At 47.9% G+C, this 20,125-nt stretch overlaps 2 protein-coding genes across 5 annotated transcripts in view; both read right to left on the bottom strand.

Moving 5' to 3' along the window:
- Positions 1 to 716: 716 nt before the first annotated feature.
- Positions 717 to 18,584, bottom strand: YTHDF2 (YTH N6-methyladenosine RNA binding protein F2). 2 transcript variants are annotated; one of them, XM_030290420.4, is made up of 5 exons: positions 18,238 to 18,575; positions 17,846 to 17,870; positions 17,458 to 17,537; positions 11,901 to 13,466; positions 717 to 1,630 (listed from the first exon to the last, which is right to left on the bottom strand). In XM_030290420.4, the coding sequence occupies exons 1-5, from the start codon at positions 18,262 to 18,264 to the stop codon at positions 1,607 to 1,609; spliced, it is 1,722 nt and encodes a 573-aa protein (XP_030146280.1). In that variant the 5' UTR covers positions 18,265 to 18,575; the 3' UTR covers positions 717 to 1,606. The 2 variants fall into 2 exon arrangements, with proteins under 2 accessions (XP_030146280.1, XP_041576717.2); XM_041720783.2 differs by lacking the exon at positions 717 to 1,630 and adding an exon at positions 1,658 to 7,253 and having other exon boundaries at positions 18,238 to 18,584.
- Positions 717 to 20,125, bottom strand: part of GMEB1 (glucocorticoid modulatory element binding protein 1) — a 30,599-nt gene continuing 11,190 nt past the window's right edge. For all 3 annotated transcript variants that reach the window (XM_072917978.1, XM_072917977.1, XM_072917979.1), the window contains exons 11-13: positions 17,846 to 17,870; positions 17,458 to 17,537; positions 717 to 1,630 (exon numbers count right to left, since the gene is read on the bottom strand). The gene's annotated coding sequence lies outside the window, so the exon portion shown is untranslated. The remainder of the gene's footprint in view (positions 1,631 to 17,457; positions 17,538 to 17,845; positions 17,871 to 20,125) is intronic.

The following is a 20,125-nucleotide window of genomic DNA, read 5'->3' as shown; positions in this document are numbered from 1 at the left end:
TCTACTCACCTTCTCCTCCACTGCACCTGCACTCTCCCAGTGGCATTAGGCTGCCCCAAATGGCCATCTCTGCATCCCCGGGCTCCCTCATAGCCCCTTCCCCAGTGCAAAGGGAGGGGAAAGGTGGCCAGTAAGGTTTATTCCATCACTCATGTACACAGTTCCTTCAGCAAGTCTGTTGGCACTTGGGGGCCCTGACACTGGCCGTGCCCTCAGGACACCTGACACTGTTCCACAGCAATGCTTGTCAGACTGGTCAGCTCCTGGAGCAACGGGCTGCTGGACAGAGGTGGAGTCCACCAAAATTGAGCAGCAGGGTCCATGATGAGAGAAGAAGGAGTGGGAGGTTTTTTAATTATTTTCTTCACGATGAGTGTTTTTCCCAGGGAAGATGATTTGGGCTGTGACATGTCTGCATTTCCCACACCTGGAAGGAGCTTGGATCATCCCCAACTTACCCATGACAAGGAAAGAAATCCTGGGAGCAAGGCCAGGTGGACACTGCCCCTCACATCTGGAGCCAGGTGACACTAGGGAGCCACAACAATCCCAAAGGACTTGGAACAGCCCCAGGATTGAGCTGGGGATGCCAAGGTGAGAGCACCCCACTTCAAACTCAAGAAGAAATCACCTCTCCACTCCTTATTTTCAGGTATTTTTCCAATTATTGTTATCCAAGGAGCTGACAGCACGGAGAAGGGAGCAGGAGACAATGATGCTCAACAGGATCTCACATTTATTATTGAGAAGTGATTAATGGTGAAAAGAAAGGCAACGCCCAGTCCTCATTCGCTTAACAAGAAACTGAAACATAGTCACTACACATTTTACAATATTTCTTCCTTGGTTTGTTTGTTTTGGGTTTTTTTATTGTCCAAAATTCATTTTCCTGTAAACAAGACAAGTTTTTACCACTGTTCTCAGCTTTCAAAAAATCAAATTCATCCAGACCTAATCTTTAAATCTGTATAATGCACAAGAACAGAACGTTTTTCAGGACTCCTAGTACATGACTTTTAAGTAACAAAGGGTCAGAGAAAAATGAACCACCTTTAAGACATAACCTCGTGGACACGTCTCTTTTCAATTCTTCTTAGGCCAAAACCCCGACTTCCTCATAGAATTCCTCCTCTTCCAGTCCAGGGAAAGAAAAAAAAAAAGTTACTCCACTTTGCATGGTGGATGTTATAATTCAGTGTTCCAAGTGCAAATATCGAAACCTGGGAAAGGCCCAACAGGGTGGAAGGAGGAGAAACAGTGGAATTTAAAAATTAGAGAAAAAAAACCGCATATGCCACTTATGGACTTGAAAATCCAAAACCATAGTAAAAAGACAAAACCAAAGCATACGCTCTGAAATCACAACCAAAGCCAAAAGAAAGGGGACAGGTTTTACCTCTACTCTACCTAGAAGGGATTTTTTTTTTGTTGTTGTTTTTGGTTTTGGTTTTTTTAGTCCTTGTGATATTCCAATTTTTTTTTTTAATTGGAAGTTTGCAAAAGTCTTTCTGAAGTCAAAGGAATTAAGAAAAAAAAAGTCCTAATTCTCTCTGAAAGACAGCTGGGATGCAATCTCTGTTGCAATCTGTGCCAGAGGAATGGCCTTTTACTTGACACGGCCTTGGCGTTCCTGCAAAAAAAAACCCAAGAAATCATATTAACTGAGAGCAGTTTTATTCACCACTGTTACACATCAGCATTCCAAGATATGGCTCTCCCATGGAGCCTGTCCCATAGCCAGCAAAGTCAGGAAAAGAGCATTGTTCTTGTCAAAGGAAGTGCTGCTACTGCATCCAGTCATTGCAGAGATGCGACATTGCTGAGGTCAAACAGCTCCTCATTCTCCTTTTTTTCTCATCTCAGGTGATCCACCACCTGCAGAGCTACATCCAGCTCTGGGGATTCCAATATCAGAAGGATGTGGAGCTGCTGGAGGAAGTCCAGAGGAGACCACACCAAGAGAAATCTGAGGGCTGGAACATCACTGCTCTGGAGATAGGCTGGGGGTGTTCATCCAGGGAGACCTCTGAGGCCCTTTCTGGTGCCTAATGGGGCTCCAAGAAAGCTAGAGAGGGACTTTGGACAAGAGCCTGGAGGAACAGAACAAGAAGGAATGGCTTCCCACTGCCAGAGGGCAGGGTTAGGTGGGATCGTGGGAAGAAATTCTTCCCTGTGAGGGTGGTGAGGCCCTGGCACAGGGTGCCCAAAGAAGCTGTGGCTGCCTTATCCCTCTAAGTGTCCAAGGCCAGGTTGGACAGGGCTTGGAGCAGCCTAGTCTAGAAGAAAGTGTATCTGCATTGGAATGAGATGGTCTTTAAGGTCCCTTCCAACCCAAACCATTCCATGATTTTATGGAAAAACACCACCTGAACTCTCGTGTGGGCATCAAAGTAGGCTGGAGCTCAAACCCCAGCAGCACTACCATCAGCCTTGGTCTGCAGGGACTGAAACAGTCCCAGCCCCCAGCATAAAACTTCCCAGACAGCCCTGACACAACTTGATGGTACCTCACTCAAAAAACAAGAACTTGACAGGAAGTTCCTACTAACTGCTGCTAACACCCCAGGTATTCCTCCAGCAGTGCAGAAACACCCTGTCCAAACACCAGAACAAAGAGACAGTGCAGCACTAAAATACCCCCAGACACCAAAGGCTGCCACTCATCTCTGCTGTTCTCAGCACTCTGCGCCCATCTCCTCTGAGTTCTGTTTGGGTTTAACTGAGAAGCTCTCAGAAGCGGGTCCAGGCTTCCTCAAAGGGTTATGAGGCGTTTGAAGTGTCATTCCCAGATCCTAAGACACCACCTCAGAAATGAAACCTGTCAGCAGCCAGAGGGCCCTGAGCTGATGCTTCTCCCTGGCTCTGCCTCTTCCCTGAAGATGGGCAGGTCCCTTGTAGTCTAGGCATGACGTGCACTCCGGGGCTCCGGCTCCTGTGGAGTGAGTCCATCACCACACATCTAGTCGGAGAGATGCCAAGTCCATCCCACTTTCACTAAAGCCATACCTGCAGCAGGTATCCACAGGTACAGCAGGTTTTCCCTCTTGACTCAGAGAGGAGATGCTGTCAGGGCTATGAACCCAGTGCTTTGCTTCCGCTCAGGATACTTTCCTGCATGTCAGCTGCTCTGCCTGGAGTTGTATCACCTGAAATAAGGGCAGCAACAGAGTCCCCTGCCTGCCTCCCATGGTCCCATGCTAACTTGCTATGGGAGGCACCTTCCTATCTTGGCAGCTCACACAACCTCTGCAACAAGCAGAGGTTGCAACAGGCTGCTACAGGAAACCCCATCCTTTGCCACTGCTGAATGCAGGGAGAGCCCATCCCCAAAGAGCTTCAATCCTGGGACAACAGCATGTGCAGCCATCTATCCTTAGAAACCTTCCCAAAAAGGGAGGCCTGGCCTCCAGCTCAGAACACTACCACTGGCTTTGGCCGCTCAGTCACAAACCCAAGGAAATTTCACCTCCAGTTCTTCTGCAAGATGCAGAGCAAGGCCAGCACGATCCTCTGCTGTCTTCTGGGGACAGGGATCAGACGAAGGCATATATTCTCATCAAGAACAGTTACCCAAATAAGTCAATGCATTTCCCCTTTTCCTGTAGCTCTGCCCAAGTCTGTTGCAGGTGCTTTCATTGCCAAAACACCACTACATCACAGCAAAATCCAACTGCCAGGTGGGAAGCAGAGCCAGGCCTGAACACAGAGCACAAGAAGCACCACAGGGAGAGCCGCAAATCCAAAGGAAGGTGCCAAGCCCTGTTCCTGGTTCAGCAGCCAGCATGTTACATTACACAGGGACAGATGGCAATGTCACACATCCCTTTAGGAAGCATCTGCAACTGCCTAAGCTAATGTCACTGTCGGAACCCCAGGCTTGGGTCAGGGGTCTCGTGTGGTGGTAAAGTCTCTCCTCCAACCCGTGCTTCCAAAGAAAAACTCCGCAGCCTCTTGTTGTTCGGTCTCAAGGCAGTTCATTGCTAGCTATCTAAAAGATTGTCTTCGCGGGCCGCGGCTGTTTGGTCAGCAGCCCAGGCAGAGACACACACACTCCTGACACCCTCACTGCCTGGTGTCCTCTTCTCTCTCCCCGCCCAGGGCTGCTGCTGTCTTTTACATGATATATTACATGTTATATGTTTACAGTTTTTCCCCAATACCTACTACCTATGTCACAAGGTGCTTTTCTACTCTAAACCAATCCATAAGTGCCAGCATCACCAAGAACATGGAGGCAATGAAGAAGAAGGAGGAAGAACAGGATCAGCCCACTTTCCTCTATCTTAGAAATTCTGACCCCCCTGTACAAAGTAAAAACCCCCCTGTACAATACTAAAAAATGTTCCCCTCTATTTTGTAACTACTTCTACTATACTATCTAACCCTTTGTGACTGCTTGTTCCACCTTCAAAGTTGGTAACTCATTCCATGGCTCAAACTCAAAATTACAGCTGTTTCCAGCTGCTTGCCAGGGTCTCAAATGCCTCCGACCAAGGTCTGGAACCTCTAAAAATGTCTGAGGGACATTTTGAGTTCCAACAGTCACCACTTCCCAAACGCAGACACGGGATAAACTGGTTGCCATGTTCAATCATGCCCCGGGCATCTCCAGGGACAGGTCCTGGGCTGTGACAATGGCCAAGGCTCCTGCTGCACACATCACCCCAGCAGCTGGACTCCAAGCAATCACCTCTTCCTGCTGAGAAGATGATGGCACTCCCAAGGCCTGTGTGCAGCTAATAAGGAGCCAACCCCAGGGAAAATCCCTCCTTAAATACCAATAAGTCAGAAGAGAGGCTAGAGCAGATGTCCCCCATGTCGCCAAGCTAGAGAAGGGACCAAAGTGAACATCTTTGCTTCAGACCTGCTGTAAACCAGGACTGGGGAAGGGGGTCCACAAAGGTCTCCATTCCCCTTCAGTCAAGAGGTTGCCTCAAGGAACAAGACAGAGAGGAATGGAGGAAAGGTGGCTGGATATGGAAGGAGGTGTATCCCTGATTGAAAACCATAGAATCCAACTGGTTTGGATTAGAAGAGAGCGGAAATCTCATCTTGCCATGGGCAGGCACACTTTCCACTAGACCAGGTTCTTCCAGGCCCTGTCTAATCTGGATGGGGCAGCCACAGTTTCTCTGGGCACCCTGTGCCAGAGCCTCACCCTACTCCGAGGGAACAATCCCTTCCCAATATCCCATCTGGCAATGGGAAGCCATTCCCTGTGTTCTGTCCCTCCATTCCCTGTCCAAAGTCCCTCTTCAGCTGTCTTGGAGCCTCTTTGGGCATTAAAAGGGCCTCTGAGGTCCCTCTAGAGCCTTCTCTTCTCCAGGTGAACATCCACAGCTCTCCCAGCCTGGCTCCAGCCCTCGAAGCATCTCTGTGGCCTCCTCTGGACTTCCTCCAGCAGCTCCACATCCTTCTGATGCTGGAAACCCCAGAGCTGGATGCAGCACTGCATGTAAGGTGTCATCTGAGTGGAGCAGAGGGATCCAAGACATCTTGTCCTTGGGGTGTTACAGTGAGCATTCAACTACCAGCCAGATATACCAGAACACACAGCAAGGCTCAACCACATTGCAAACATTTGTCCTTCCTGGCTCATCCTCATCCAAATCCACAGGCTATGTAACAGTGTGTCACTGCCCACCCAGCTATGTGACAGCTGCAGAAGACAAAGAAGCATCTGCACATGCACACTGAGCTTTGCTCTGGGATACAATCCCTGGAGAGCAAAAGGAATTCCATCAGGAAGTGTTTTATGCCCTTTGGCTGCACTTTCATTAAACTTCTGTCATATCTTATTGATCCAAATGGGAGAAGCAAGAAGGACACCTGCTCAGACTCATCCCCATCCATCAAACCCCTCAGGAACAGGAAGGGCAAGAGCAGCATGGCATGGGAATGGCTGATACATGCCATGGCTCAAATCCTGTACTGACACCAACCTCACATAGAGCCCTTATGCAAACAGGAGCTCTCTCTGATTATACTACTCAAAGTGACTTCAGTCCTGTCACTACTGTCCCTAGGGGCTGCAGCCATGTCACAAGCCAGGTCCTGATAACAGCAACTGAGCAATAGTAGATCACCTTATATATTCACACTGCAGGGGAGCCAACAACAAAAGGATCAAGTGTTTGTACTTGACAAAATGACAATGAGAGACAGCACTGTCCATTTATTCAGAGGCTCTTACCTTGATTCAGCATCAACACTCCCAGCAAAGGTAAGGATTTTATTGCCACACCACAGATAGGGAAATAGCACACTAAGCCAAAGGCCGACCTGGAGGAGAAGCCAGGGCACAGCTCCCAGCTGTGCAGCACATAAACCCTAGTTTGTTGGGACCTGCCTGAGCTGCAGCACTGCCCAAAGCCCTTGGGCAGACCAGGTCAGGCACAATCTCAGCTCAGCCTGAGAAAGTCCTCCAAGCAAGAAGCATCACTCACCCAATGCTTGCCCACAGAGGAAACAGCAGGCAATTCCTTCACTGGAGCACTGGAACTCCCAGTATCATTCCCCAAAAGGCTAAGACACCCCATCAGAAAATCTTGAGCTGGACCCGTAGGGATCATCAAGTCCAGCTCCTGGCCCTGCACAGGACACTGCAACAATCAGGGTATTCTGCAGCTCAGAGCTGAAATCAAATAGCCATGATAATCTGGAGTGAGGGAACATGAAGCTTTGCCCACACCGAGAGGGCAAGAAGTAGGTTGGGAACAAGTTCACAAGAACAGGGTGTGGAATAAACTCCCCCTGGATGAGGCCATACCTTTAGGAGGTGAAAAACCCCATTGCAGATGGCCTGCACTCTCTGTCTGGCCCAACACCAATCCAAGTCCTTGAATCCTAGAATGGCCTGGATTGGAAAGGACCTTATAAATCTTCTAGTTCCAACCCTCCGCCATGAACAGGGATAAAACTGAAAAGATTTAAACAGTGCATGTCAACAGGCCCTTAAACTAACATCAACAAGTCAATTTAAATATTCTTTTATAATATTAACATTACATTAAAATATTATTTTAAAGACTTCTAACACAACACTAGCAGTGAGAGACAGGACTACAAGGCAAGTGCAAGTGGTTTGCTCTTCCACTGCTCTGATTCCATTTCAGTTGCAGAGAAAAGGCTCCCAGCTGCTCCTCTTTTAGGAATGAGGAAACACAGCTCCCTGTCTCACAGCAGAAAACAAGCATTAGAGCATCAGACAGATCTAAGTCTTCCCTCCAGTTTTCTCCTGTCTTTAGACACAGCTAGAATACGAGCAAAAATACCTGTGAGTGTTGTTAAAGGCTGGCTTAAAATTATTGTAAGCACAAAATACTCCTTACAAACAGCCAGCGCCAAGACACTGGAATAAGCAGGATGGTTTGTTTCTCTACCCCTGGGCAAACATACAAGCATGGACACAATCCTACAGGATTTAAACAGCCTGGAAATAAACCGAAACCATGTGCATTGCTGAACAGCACAGCAGAAAATCTGGCTTGGTGTATCAATCAATTAAATTCATTATGGTCATGATTTGGAGCAGAAAACAGCAAATAGTCCTGGGATCACCAAATGAAAGGAACTGTGTGAGTGGAAGGAGTGCTCCCTTGCTGCCAGAGAGAACAGTTGGCTTTACCATGATATGAAATATCCAGGAATTGAATCTTCAAGTCAGAAATACTGTCCTGTGGAACTTGGTAAAGCCAAAGCAAATGCAGCATTCTCTAGGATAACTCTAACAGCAGGAGGAAAGAGTGCTGGTCCACCCTATAGTGAATATTCTCTCCTCCCCTCTGAGATTACAAATTGGTAAGAAGAAAAAAAGAGCTTTGTAAAATCCATCAGAAAGCATTCATATTCCAGTGACTGTGAAATAGCCTGCCCATTTCAAACAGGCTCATACAACACCCCTCAGTTTTCCCCTAAATCACATGTTTCAAGGAGGCAGTGACACTTGCCAGTATTCCTTTAACCAGCAGACACCATCAGCAGAGGCATAAAGCAGCACAATTCCAGAAATAACAGAGCCAATCTGGCCAATCCCACCTCTGCTTTGAGGCTGATCCTCATCATGACAAACCCCAGCAAAGCCCTCCCCATTCTGCACAGCTCAGTCTGACTCAACACTCAAAGTCCCAGCGCAAAGTGTCTCTTTTCAGCTGCAAACCTGACCACTAAGTGCTGTGCTCTACACAGCACTGGTTTTCATGAGATAGCCTTTCTAAAATCCCTGGAACCAGGGACAGACAAATATCTCAAGCCTGGGCAGGCAGAAAAGAATCAAAACAAACTTCCCTTGGAGTTTTCCACTGATTGCGTTTCCACAAAACACAAGCTGTCAACCTTTCACACCAAGCAGATCATTATGGGAGACCTTTACACCAAGGTCACCACAGCATTCCTAGAAATCCAAGTGCATGACCATGGGGCAGGGATTGGTGTTGTTGTTTTGGTTGTTTAAAGCAAAGATAGAATAATTCTTACATGGAAGAAGTCAGTGACAAGCTCTACCATAAAAGCAGCCATTCTGGGTTTCAGGAATGCTCTGGGCAGGATTGCACTGCAAGTCAGCTCCACCATTTTGGGTCAGGAAAATATTCAAACCTTTTAAAAAACTGGATTAGTAGAGCAAAGCAACACATGGAAAAGGAATGGGGATTAGTTTTAGAGGAACAGGATGACCACAGGCAACAGAAAAGGAAAAGAAAGAGGATTATTTCAGTATTTTCAACACTGAACTAACTACCCACACCTCTCCCTTCACCGGACAATGGAAACAGCATAAACACTATACATTTTTCATACAATTTCTTGGACCTGCTTTAGGGGATTCTGAAAAAATGACTAACAGTGAGAAGCATAAAAGAATATTCAAGATTTTCCAGACTTTCACAAGAGATCATACATCTGCTCAGGCAGCAAGCCAGAATCAAACTGCAAATGAGACAAAGATTTGGGCAAGTTGAAGCCAAGTGAAACAATTGCAGCTTGGGAGAAGTTCGAAACAAGCCAAACCTTGAAACATTTAAGCTTCAAGGAACACAACTGCAGAGCATCAACATCTCACACTGTAGGAGAAATAAAAGAGCTGGGGGCAATGGAATTTCCCCAGCATAAAGAAGCAGGCAGGGAACTGCTACCAGAGCAGCATTTTAACCTTCCAGTGCTTCAGTTCTGGTTCCTCATATATTTTTTTAATTCAGGTGATTACTTGAGATGCTTCAAGCAGACAAAACATGGTTTGGGCTTTTTGGCACCTCTAGTCCCATGGAAGGAATCACTCCAAGAAAAAAGAAAACACTCCTTCTGCAAAAATAACTGTTCCTCAATGAAACCATGAAAGAGAAGTTACAGAAACCTTGACCATATTCCAGGCTGTGTCAGCGAGTGAGTGATCGAGGAGGTCAAACTGTTGCTGTAAGAACGACCAAGGCCCAGAGTCACCTCCTCCGTACTGGATGTTACAGGGGCCCAGAGCATGAAATACAGGGTGAGTAAATAGCAAACACCGACTGTGTTTACACAACTCCCTTCTCCTCTGTGAATTCCAAAGACCTATGACTAAGTTCCTTTGCAGAGAAAGAGCACTTTTCTAATCAACTGCTGCTGCACCCCCTAGAACATGGTTCAGAAAGGCAGCACTGGTACTCAGACTATCACTGCTACTTTCAACTCTCCTCACCAGCATGTCTCAAGAAGAAAGGGGAGGAGACTTCAAAATGCAACTGGGAAGATGAATAAAGACAGTTTACAGCTTTAGGGAAACTGCTAAGCCTCATTTCTAGTATATTCCTGATTTTCAGACTTTACACAGCAAACAAAGCAGCCTTCTAGAAGAGCCCATCATTTCTGTCTGCTTTTCCCAAAGTCTTCTCTCTTTTCCTCGTCCTTCTGCTTACCCATCCACACCCAGTATTAACTCTTTTCAACCATCCATCCCTAACCTGTCCTTAAGGAGCATTTTCCCCCTTCCCCTGCACTGTGCCAAGGTCTGACTCTCTAACAATGCTAACTGTTGCTCCGTGAAGTCAGGTCTGGAGGGTATCACAGAATCCCATAATGATTTCAGCTGGAAATGATGATGATCTTGCTCAGCCCTTGCCATGGGCAAGCACGCCTTGCACTAGACCAGGCAGCTGCAAGCCCCATCCAACCTGGTCTTGAACACTTCCACAGATGGGGTAGCCACAGCTTCTCTGGGCCAACCTGTGCCAAAGACTATTCACCCTCACAGGGAAGATAAAGGCTGGACAACAAGTGAAACAATTCTAGGAGGTGAAATCACACAAAATAATCAGGTCCTCACAAAATACCAGTTTACACCTTCACACCTTGCCATTTATTATTCCTCCCTTATAGACTTTCTCCAAGGACTGCAAGTGACCACATTTGTCTTAAGTGTTATAATTTATACAATGCTCCGTGTAAAATATATTAAAAAAATTTAAAACTGCATTCACTGTCACAGTGAGCAGCTGCAGCTCCTGATTCTGTTCTTCAAGTCTTGGGTGAAAAATTCCCCATTGCTCAAACTAAAGAGATCATCAGAAAACTTGGCAAACTCCCAGCCAGCTGTGCTAATCCTAATTTTTATAATTATCATTTTGATCTAACATAAGACAGACCCACACTGAGGAAGGGCAGCCTCTGGTGACTTTACTACAGCTGAACCCAGGTAAGACTCAAAGCCCACTGATTCCTGAATTTGGGGCAGGATTTTCAATTAATGCATTGTTAAGGAGTAGATGATGACAGGAAGATTTGAGAGCAGCTGCAAGGTAAATTGGGAGCTCAGCTCATGTACCACACTGCTGGCAGTGCATTGCAGGTGACAGCCCACCATGGCCCCAAACAGAGCAACGAGAAGCACAGTGACTGTGTCCACAGGACAAGCAGTCATGGACTTCAATCACAGTGAGGGAGATTTAGGTTGGGCATTAGACAAAGCCTCCTTACAAAAAGGATAATTAAGAAGAGGGATAGATTGTCTGGAGAGGGACAGGAACTGCTGTTCCTGAAGGTTTTACAAGTGGAGGGAGACATCTGTCATGCTGACCCCACTGCAGCCAGAAGGTGGATTAGCAGCCATTCTAAGACCCGGCTCTGGTTTCTAACAACTTCCCAAATGCCTTGCTGGTCTCCAACCTCAAACTGCTCTGTCCAGGAGCTGATAATGGCAGAGAAATACATTTTGTTTACGTCACAGCACTCAGCAAAGGCTGAGATTCAGCATAACCAACACACAGTCAATCACAGGCAGGGACTGGGCAAGGCTTCTCCCCCTGCTCTGCCAAGTGCTGGCACCTATTTCATAGACCCATAGAAGAGTTTGGATTGGAAGGGATGTTAAAGATCATCTAATTCTACCTCCCTGCCATGGGCAGGGACACCTTCTGCTAGACCAGGCAGCTCCAAGCCCCATCTAACCTGGCCTTGGACACTTCCAGGGGTGGGGCAGCCACAGCTTCTCTGGGCAACCTATGCCAGGGCCTCACTACCGTCACAGGAAACAATTTTCTCCTACTATCCAATCGAAACCTATTCTCTCAATTTAAAGCCATTCCCCCTTGTCCTGTCTCTCTAGGCCCTTGTAAATAGTCTCACTTCATCTTTCCTGTGGGCTTCCATCAGGCACTAGAAGGCCACAATTAGGTCACCCCAAAGCCTTCTCTTCTGACTTTCCTCACAGGAGAGGTGCTCAATCACTCTAATCACCTTGGTGGCTTCTCTGGACATATTCCTCCCCTAAGACTGACTACTATTTGGGTGTGGGTTCCAGGTACAAGGAGGTAGATAGCCAAAAGGCAGGATAACGCCCGTAAGTCCACACCCCAGAGTTGGTCCAGTGCAAGGCAGCACCCACCACCTCTTGCCCTGCAGAACTCAGACAAGACACACAAACACGTTACCTTTTTAACATTTTCCTCCTCCTCTTGGCGTTTCTCATAGTGTGAGAAGTCATCAAAGATGGAGGTGGTGTGCTTGTAGGTAGCAATAATTTTCAACACCTGCTTAGCCTTTTCCAGAGGCACCTCCTGAGTGTCCCTAGAGTTGGTCACTGGTTTATTCTCGTTGTTCTCTAGGCGGATGTGTCGCAGCTGGCTGTTGGGAACATCCTTCACAAAAATCCACCTGACATCAAAACGTCCCTTCCATTTGTCCTGGGACCACACACCTGCACAGGTAGTATAGTCCACAGCAGATTTCATTTCTGCTACGCCGCAGAAGTGACCACTACCATTGACACTGAACAGTAAGTATACAGGGCCCTTCCCATTCATGGAGCGATAGGCTGCATCCAGTCTCTTATTGCCATGCTCTGTACTGCACCAGATGTTGTATTTAATGGAACGATGGATATCATCCTCAGAGTAACTCTTAATGATGAAAACCCGCCCGTGCTTTGGGTTCCAGTCAAAATCCTTGGGGTTGTAGTTGTTGACAGATCTCAACTTCTCCAAGACTGGGTGTGGCTCAGAAGGAGAACCGGCACTGGCCTGAGCCTGTCCCACTCCATTACCATCCACTCCATTCTGGCCAAAGCCACTGCCACGATTCCGAGGGGCGACCCAGCGGGTGGGTTGTGCTGGTGGTACAGGCAGTGGAGCTGGTGGTGGCAGTGCCTGTGGCTGCTGCCCACTCGGAACCTGGGTTACCGGTGGGCTACTGCTGATCTGCTGGCTCACAGGCTGCGGAGACACCTGCGGTGGCTGCTGAACAAGATTCTGGACCAAGGCCTGTGAAGGGACTTTTGCTACTGGCCCTTTGTTATCCCAAGTTCCGATATCCATGTTATGTTTTATGGGAGGAGGCGGAAGACTTGGCCCTGCAACACCATTCTTGGTCTTCAGCTTGGGCTGCTGCTTGGCAGGTTTGCTAGCAATGTCAGCCCAGGAAGTTGGCTTTGGTGGTGCAATCGTGGCTGGAGGCAAACTGTTCGAAGTCACAATGTTACCGCTCACAGAGCCACTCCCCACGGCTGAGCCCACGACTTTTGGGACACTGCTCACTATGTCTGTGCTGCCCAGCTTGAGGGCTGCCATGCCCTGGTCAATAGTGTTCATGCCAGGAGCCTTGTTCAGGGTCTCGTTGGCAAAGGCTGACTGCCCATCAATCATGGCCCCTCCCAGTGAGCTGGGAGCATAGGCATAGCTGCTGCTGTAGCCAGAGCTTTGAGTGGATTGTCCCTGAGAATTGTTATTCCCCCAAGCTGAAAAGTCAATCCCACTTGGAAAGAAGTTAAAGCCATGCTGCCCAAGGAATGGAGTACTGCCAAGGGCCCCTGGCTGCCCGAACATGGCATCAGGGAGGAAGTGAGGCTCCCCATTGCTCAGCTGTCCATATGAGGTCAGGTAGGGCATGGGGGGGTCTCCCCCTGTGGACCAGGCAGCTTCACCTAAGGAGTAGGAGAATCCAATGGAGGGACTGAAGTAGCTTGGTAAGTAGGAATCAGACATTGCAGTGTATGCATTATTCTGAAAGAAAACCACAAAAACATAAGCACTGAATTGTTAGAAGGAGTTGAACCAATTTTAAGAGACCAGGAGTAAAGGCAGCTTAAACTTCCTATGCCCTACTCCTCCCTCCTTTAGGGCTGGGCAGAGATATAGGCCCAGCCTTGAACACCTCCTTTGTTAGAAGGGCTCTAAAATATGTTCTTTTGCCAGAAAAGTTAAAGACAAAGGCTAAGAAAGGTTAAAGACAAAGCTTCCCGTGCCAAGAGGGGAGTGTGTGGTGTTTGTGACATACACTGGACACTGGGAAGCCCGGGAGCTCCTGCTCAGGCTATAAATCCAGTATCTTGCATCCAAATATCATCTTCTGCTAGTAACTACTTCCAGCAAGGGTTTTTCCTGCTTGTGTAACATACTTAATCCTTATTAGGGTGTTCGAGGGAGGATTTGGGGAAAGAGTGCAGAGAGGTGGGGAATAAGAAAGAAAAGGATTCAGTGGAAACACACTGTGAAAATCACTAGTGTCCCCGATTGCTTTCTTTAAACCTACTAGCCATGAAAACAGCTTTATTCCTACTATTTAAAGTTCCACACTTCACAATATTCCAAGCAATTGCAAACAAACAGGGATTTAAGGCCTATTCCTCAAAACACAAACTCCTCCAGTGCTGGGGGCACATGCTGAAAATGGGAAGTAATCAACAGAAGCCTTTCGCAGCACAGTGACAGCACCAACACAAACAGGTTTCAAATCCAGAGAGGAAAAAAAAACCCAGCTCCATGCCTTGATCTCCCTTTTACCATCCAAGTAGCCTTTAGGTTACAAAAAACAAGTATCTGATTTGACAATTTGGGAAGTCTCAGACATCCCCAAGATATGCTTACATGAAAAACATCTGTCATTTCTCATTCAAACCCAGGTCCCCTCTGGGAGTGGTTTCAGTCCTGCTAATGGACATCATCCTGAGTAATTTGAACCTGTGAGCAGCAGCCTCCCACTGCCCAGCCCCTAACACACTAGCCTGATACAGGTGAGATCAAAGGTACATGCAGTTCTCAGCTAAAAGCTTGGCTTGCAGCAGGCTCTGCTCCATTTTTTGTTGAATCACGTATTCACTTGCCAAGCACAGCTCCCAGAGGATTTTATGCCACACTGAAATCCAGAGAGTTTCTCAAGATGGCTCTGGCACTCTCCAGAAATAGCTGGTTTGCCATTCTACCGTCTACTTACAGGAGAGCAACAGGTTTGGGGCTAACCAAGCTCCAACTTCACAGAAATTAATAGGAATTATTTAGCACCATGTGTTCAAAGACAAGATTTCTGTGGTATTGCCTGAAAACTCAGAGATGCTCTTTTCAACCTTTGATTTCACAAAAGTCTCCCAAAAGCAAATCAGTAAAAAAAATTCATTCTCATTCAGGTTTTTGCTAACTGAGGAACTCAATCCTGCTAAACCGAGGACTCAATACATCCAAAGGCAGCAACACTGACACTAACTTGTAAGGAAAATGAAACTTAAAACTTCCTATTACTATTTTGAGCCAGCAAAGTCATTTAATAAGCTTATCGCCTCAATAGTAAGAGTAACATTTTCTCTCCTGAACTCAGTTTTAAAGTAACAGGAACATGCTGGCCTATCCCTAAATCTGAGGCAGAGCCATTTTCTCTCCACAGGAGCACTCAAAACACATCACTGTCAGATAGCACATCACTGTTCTTCTAGTCACCTCAAAATATTTTCCCACTTGTCAATTATGTACAACTTTGAGATATCTAACACAAGGTGTATTAAGCTATGACCTGCAAAATACTAAGCACCTGTATACATGTAGTAAGAAGGCAGCAGAGCAGTTCAAGAGTTGAGCACAGGAAGCTCAGAGCAGACTTAGGACATAATCACTGCTGTTCTCCACATGAACATCTCCAACACTGCTGTTTTATCAAACACAGCATTTTGCTCTGCTCCCCTGCCCTCACACAACTGACACACTTGCTGATTACCATGCAAATAAAACTCTACCAGCTTCTCATTCTCTCCATGACTAAGACTCTTCACACAGTTATTTCCTCAAATTCACTGTTCCTCTTCACCTCAGACCAAGGTTCTCAGTGAGCCTTGCTGTTGAGCTTTTGATTTTTAAAGGGTTAAAAAAATAATTTACTGTGTATCTGAGCTTTAAAATACACAGTAACCTCGTGAGAACTGATAAGAGTCATGCCTGAAAGAGCAGGTGGGGAATAAGGAGCAGTGAAACTTTACAACATGGTTACCCCACAGCTATGTGGAGAGCTCAGGAAGCAACTCCAAAACACATTTAATTCAATTATTCAGAGCAGTTTATCTTACTCCCTTTCCCATCTCCACCAAAGAGTGTACCCTTGGATACCTATGTATTTTTGCCTCCCTCCAGACCGAGCTCTTGAGGTTTTGGGCTCTACACAGCACAACAAAGAACTGAGTCACTCAAAGGTTCCACTCCAAGTTAACTTGGTGGTTTACCTTGCTCCAGCTCAGCTTCTGCCTCCTGGAGCACATTTCAACCACTTCCTTATTTTTAAAATGAATTTTTTACCAGCCTGAGACACACTGAAAGAAATTAAAGATCCAGGAATACTTCATCAAAACATGTAAAATAGAGTAAAATACTGTGTTGCTTCAAAATTATAGTAAACATTTTTGTGTTTAGAAAATTTAAATAAAATTGCAGTTTGTATGAAATATGTCCATATTCAGAAAGAAGTTGGGAATTAGGGATGTTGATAGCTGAGAAAGAAAAAATCAGCATTAAATGACAGCTACTAGGAAGGTAGCTGCTTTTAGTCAAGACTTGAGAATGCAATAATGTTCTCTCACCCTATGAAGGCTGAATTTAGGTTTGTAATTTTTCAGGAGGTTGAATACAGCGAGTTGTCTTGATGGACAGGCTGAATTCTGAAGATTATGAACAGTTGACAGACAAAGAATACTTCTCCTCAGATCTTTAGCACAAACTAGGAAAATGCTTGCTGAAATTTCACTGAGAGTAATCTGTTTCTGTGTCCCAATAAAATATGCATCAAGTTTACATGAAAAAAATAATGTAGTGACTAGTAAAAATATGCAAAAATACAGTAAGGGGAAACCAGAACAGCTTATTTTTACTGATCACAACTGGAAAGAGAAGCCAGAATAACCTGACTGCTCCAGTGCTATTACAGATGTTTATCTATAAACACCTGTACACCCAATCAGCTGAACTCCATCTGTTCTGTGTCATCCCCTGCAGCCCATTAAGGAAAACAAACAAACACACACCAGTTAACAGTGGTGTTACTTTAAGAGAAAGTGAAGAGAAAAAGTAGCTGCAAGTTTGACTTCCAGGATCTGGTCACAAAGTCAAAAACTCTATGGCTCAATTTGTAACCAAAGTTCTCAGAAAGTTTCAACACTTGTATCACATGTGGGCTCTGGGTTTGTGGGGGTTTTTTTTGTTTTGTTTTGTTTTGTTTGTTTGTTTTGGTTTGTTGGGTTTTTTTTGTTTTTTGTGAAAAACTGAGAAATCCCCCTGAATCATCAGTTGACTTAGTGTTGAGATAAGATTGATCTGATCCTCCAAAAGTCAGCAGTAGTCTTCCGTGAAGCAACTTCACAACCCAACTCAGCACATTTCTCTGCTGTAAAGAACCAGAAAACAACACAGGCACAACACTAAAACTGAAAGAGCAGAAATGGTGACTTTGAGACAGTCACATTGAAAAAAAAAAAGAACTGGACACCAACTCTAGGAAGTTCTCACAGCCTCAGAAAGTTGCTAAAAACCTTCCTACCTCACCCACCACAATCTAAGGGCAGTCAATGCTGGTAGACCAACAGAAATGCCGGTATAGGATAGAATATAAGTAAAGGCAGCTAGCAAACATCAAAATGCAATCAATGGAGATGGGAAACATACAAGGAGGCCCAACTTCCCCCCCTTGGAGCAGCAGGAAGCCTTGCTGCTCTTGGTGCTCCTGCCTGCAGCAAGTACTCACCGGACGGGCCTGGGGACTCAGGTAGGGTTCAAAGTCATCATCATTCAACCCATCTTTCTGATGCACAGAGCCGTTTTGCACTGAGAAGAGATGTGTAATCTTAGAAAAACCTATGCAATAAGCTCTCATTATTATCAGCTTAAAGTATTTAAAGCCAAACCTTAGAACATAATGAACTTCTGCCAATTCTAATACACCACGCTCAGCCCACAACACACAGACACTTCACTTTCCCACCGCATAGGCATCACCTGCAAACTATCCATAGCCCAGCAGCCAGGCCTGGTGGGACAGGGTTTATTTCCCTCCCGGCAGGTTTTAGAGAGACCCTCCCTCTCCCGGCGGCGGGATCCTCCCGCTCCCAGCCAGGCCTACCCTGGGATCTCACCTTTGTTGCCTTGGCCCTTGGGTCTCTGGCGCGACAGCAGCGTCGTGGGGAGAGAAAACGGGAAAGCGGTGAGTCAGAGGAACAGACCCGGCCCAATGAGGGTAAGACAGAGCTGATGTGGGTAAACAGACCCGTCGCGGCGGGGGAAGCCAAGGCCCGGCAGGGACAGACCCGGCCCGGGCTGGGGAGAGATCCGGCCTGGCAGGGTCGAGCCCTGCGGGGACAGGCCCGGCCCAGCCGCATCACAATGGATGGCGGCCCTGGGACGGGAGAGGAATGAGGCCGCAGCCGCCGCCCGGCCCGGCCCGGCCCGGCGCACAACCCCTGTCAGGCTCAGAGGCGCGGCCTCGCCCAGCAGGGCCGTCCCGGTATCGGCGGGGGGGGACTCCTACCTGCTCCAGGAGGCTGCTAGCCGACATGGCTCCGCGGCGGGGCTGCAGGCGGGGCGGGGCGGGGCGGGAGGCGGCGGCGCTTTGTCCGGGCCCGGCGGGCTCGGGGCGGCCTTGGCGGACTCGGGGCGGCCGCCGGCGGGGCGGGGGGACGCTCTATCCCACCATGTCCGCCCCACGCCCCCGGCCGCGCGTCTCTATGGCCCGGGCCCGCCGCCTCGCGCTCCCCCCGCCCGGTCACGCGGCACGCGCGCGCCCAGGCACAATGGCGGGAAATGATGGGGGAAAAGACGGCGGGTGGCGGGGTGGTTAGGGTTAGGGGGGCGCGGTGCATGCCGGGACGGCGGAGGGCCGGAGCGGGCGGGGGAGCAGCGCCCCCATTCGGCTGGAAGTAGGAGACCTCTTAAAGGGCCAGGCGGTCTCGCTGAGGTTTTAAGGCAAAAAAATGGCAAATTCGTGCCCGGCTGCGGGCTCAGCCCAGCCTCATCCTGTCGCGCCGCAACAATTTAGGTCCCCCCGTCCCCAGTCCAGCATTCCAGGGTACAGAGGACCCAGGCAACATCGCAGTCTTTTGGGACCCCTACCCAGGTAAAAGGGGCTACCTGGGTGTTGGGTGGGCGTACAGCAATCAGGGATCCCAGAGTCACCCCACTTTCTGGCCAAGAGACACAAACAGCTCCAGCAGGGGCCTCACAGGATCTGCTGTATGCCTGGATTGGGGAAGGGGGTCCCCAATAGACCCCCAATCCCCTTCAATCAAGCGCCTGAGGAAGCCAGAGGAGAATGGAAGGAAGGTGGCTCGATATGGAAGGAGGTGGATCCCTGTTCCAAAACCATAGAATCTCAGACTGGTTCAGGTTGGAAGAGACCTGAAAACTTATCTTGTTCTACTCCCTGCCATGGCAGGTACACCTTCCACTATTCCAGGTTGCTCCAAGATCCATCCAACCTGGCCTTGGACACTTCCAGGGATTCAGGGGCAGCCACAGCTGCTCTGGGCACCCTGTTCCAGAGCCTCCCCCGCATCACAGGGAAGAATTCTTTCCCATAACTCCATCTAACCCTGCCCTCTGGCAGTGGGAAGCCATTCCTCCTTGTCCTGTCCCTCCAGGCCCTTGTCCAAAGTTCCTCTCCAGCTCTCTTGGAGCCCCTTAAGGCACTGGAAGGGGCTCTAAGAGTCTCCACAGAACTTTCTCCAGATCTGTGGGATCTGGCTCCCACAGCCATTCCCACCTCCACCCCAAGCCAGGAAACACTTCCCAGCGGCCAAGATCAGAGCAGAAGCGACCACCTCTCAGAAATCAAGGTTCAGGAATCCCTGCCCGTCCCCTGCTGTCCCCAAGGCAATGGAGGCACTGCCTTTCACCTCTCCAATGAAAAAATCCATTGGAGCTTAACTCAATTTTTCCTTTTAATGCAAAAAAATAGCCAGACACATCTTCCTGCCCTCCCCCCACCCTCCCCAGGTGTATTTCCTTTGCTTAATATTTCCAGCCAAGCAGCTCCCAGCCTCCCAAACCTCTGCATCTCTGAAGCCACCCGGTGCTTTCCCCCTCCATTTTCCCAGTGTGGCAAAGCCCAAATGGATCTCCAACCACGGAAAAAAAAAGAGGGAAAGTGGGAAAACAGCGGGGTGCACCGTATTTCAACAATGTGCCAGTTCTAACCCTGCCAAGAGATAATAGGAAGAAAGAAGAAAAAATAATACAAAAATAAAACCACCAAACAAGTAGCGACAAGCACGGAGTAGCCTCAGCACACAGTGTAAACAGAAGCTGTCCTGATCCAAAATCTGGCTCTCCCAGAAAGCAACAGCACAACATGCTTTGTACACCCTGAAAGGTCCCTGTGATGCTGAGCAGCCAAGGGGGAGGATCTGGGTTTGAGTTTG

Source organism: Taeniopygia guttata, chromosome 23 (genome assembly GCF_048771995.1).
Source record: "Taeniopygia guttata chromosome 23, bTaeGut7.mat, whole genome shotgun sequence".
Lineage (NCBI taxonomy): Eukaryota > Metazoa > Chordata > Aves > Passeriformes > Estrildidae > Taeniopygia > Taeniopygia guttata.
The sequence above is the reverse complement of the archived record's forward strand: the minus strand, read 5'-3'. Positions and strand labels throughout refer to the sequence as shown.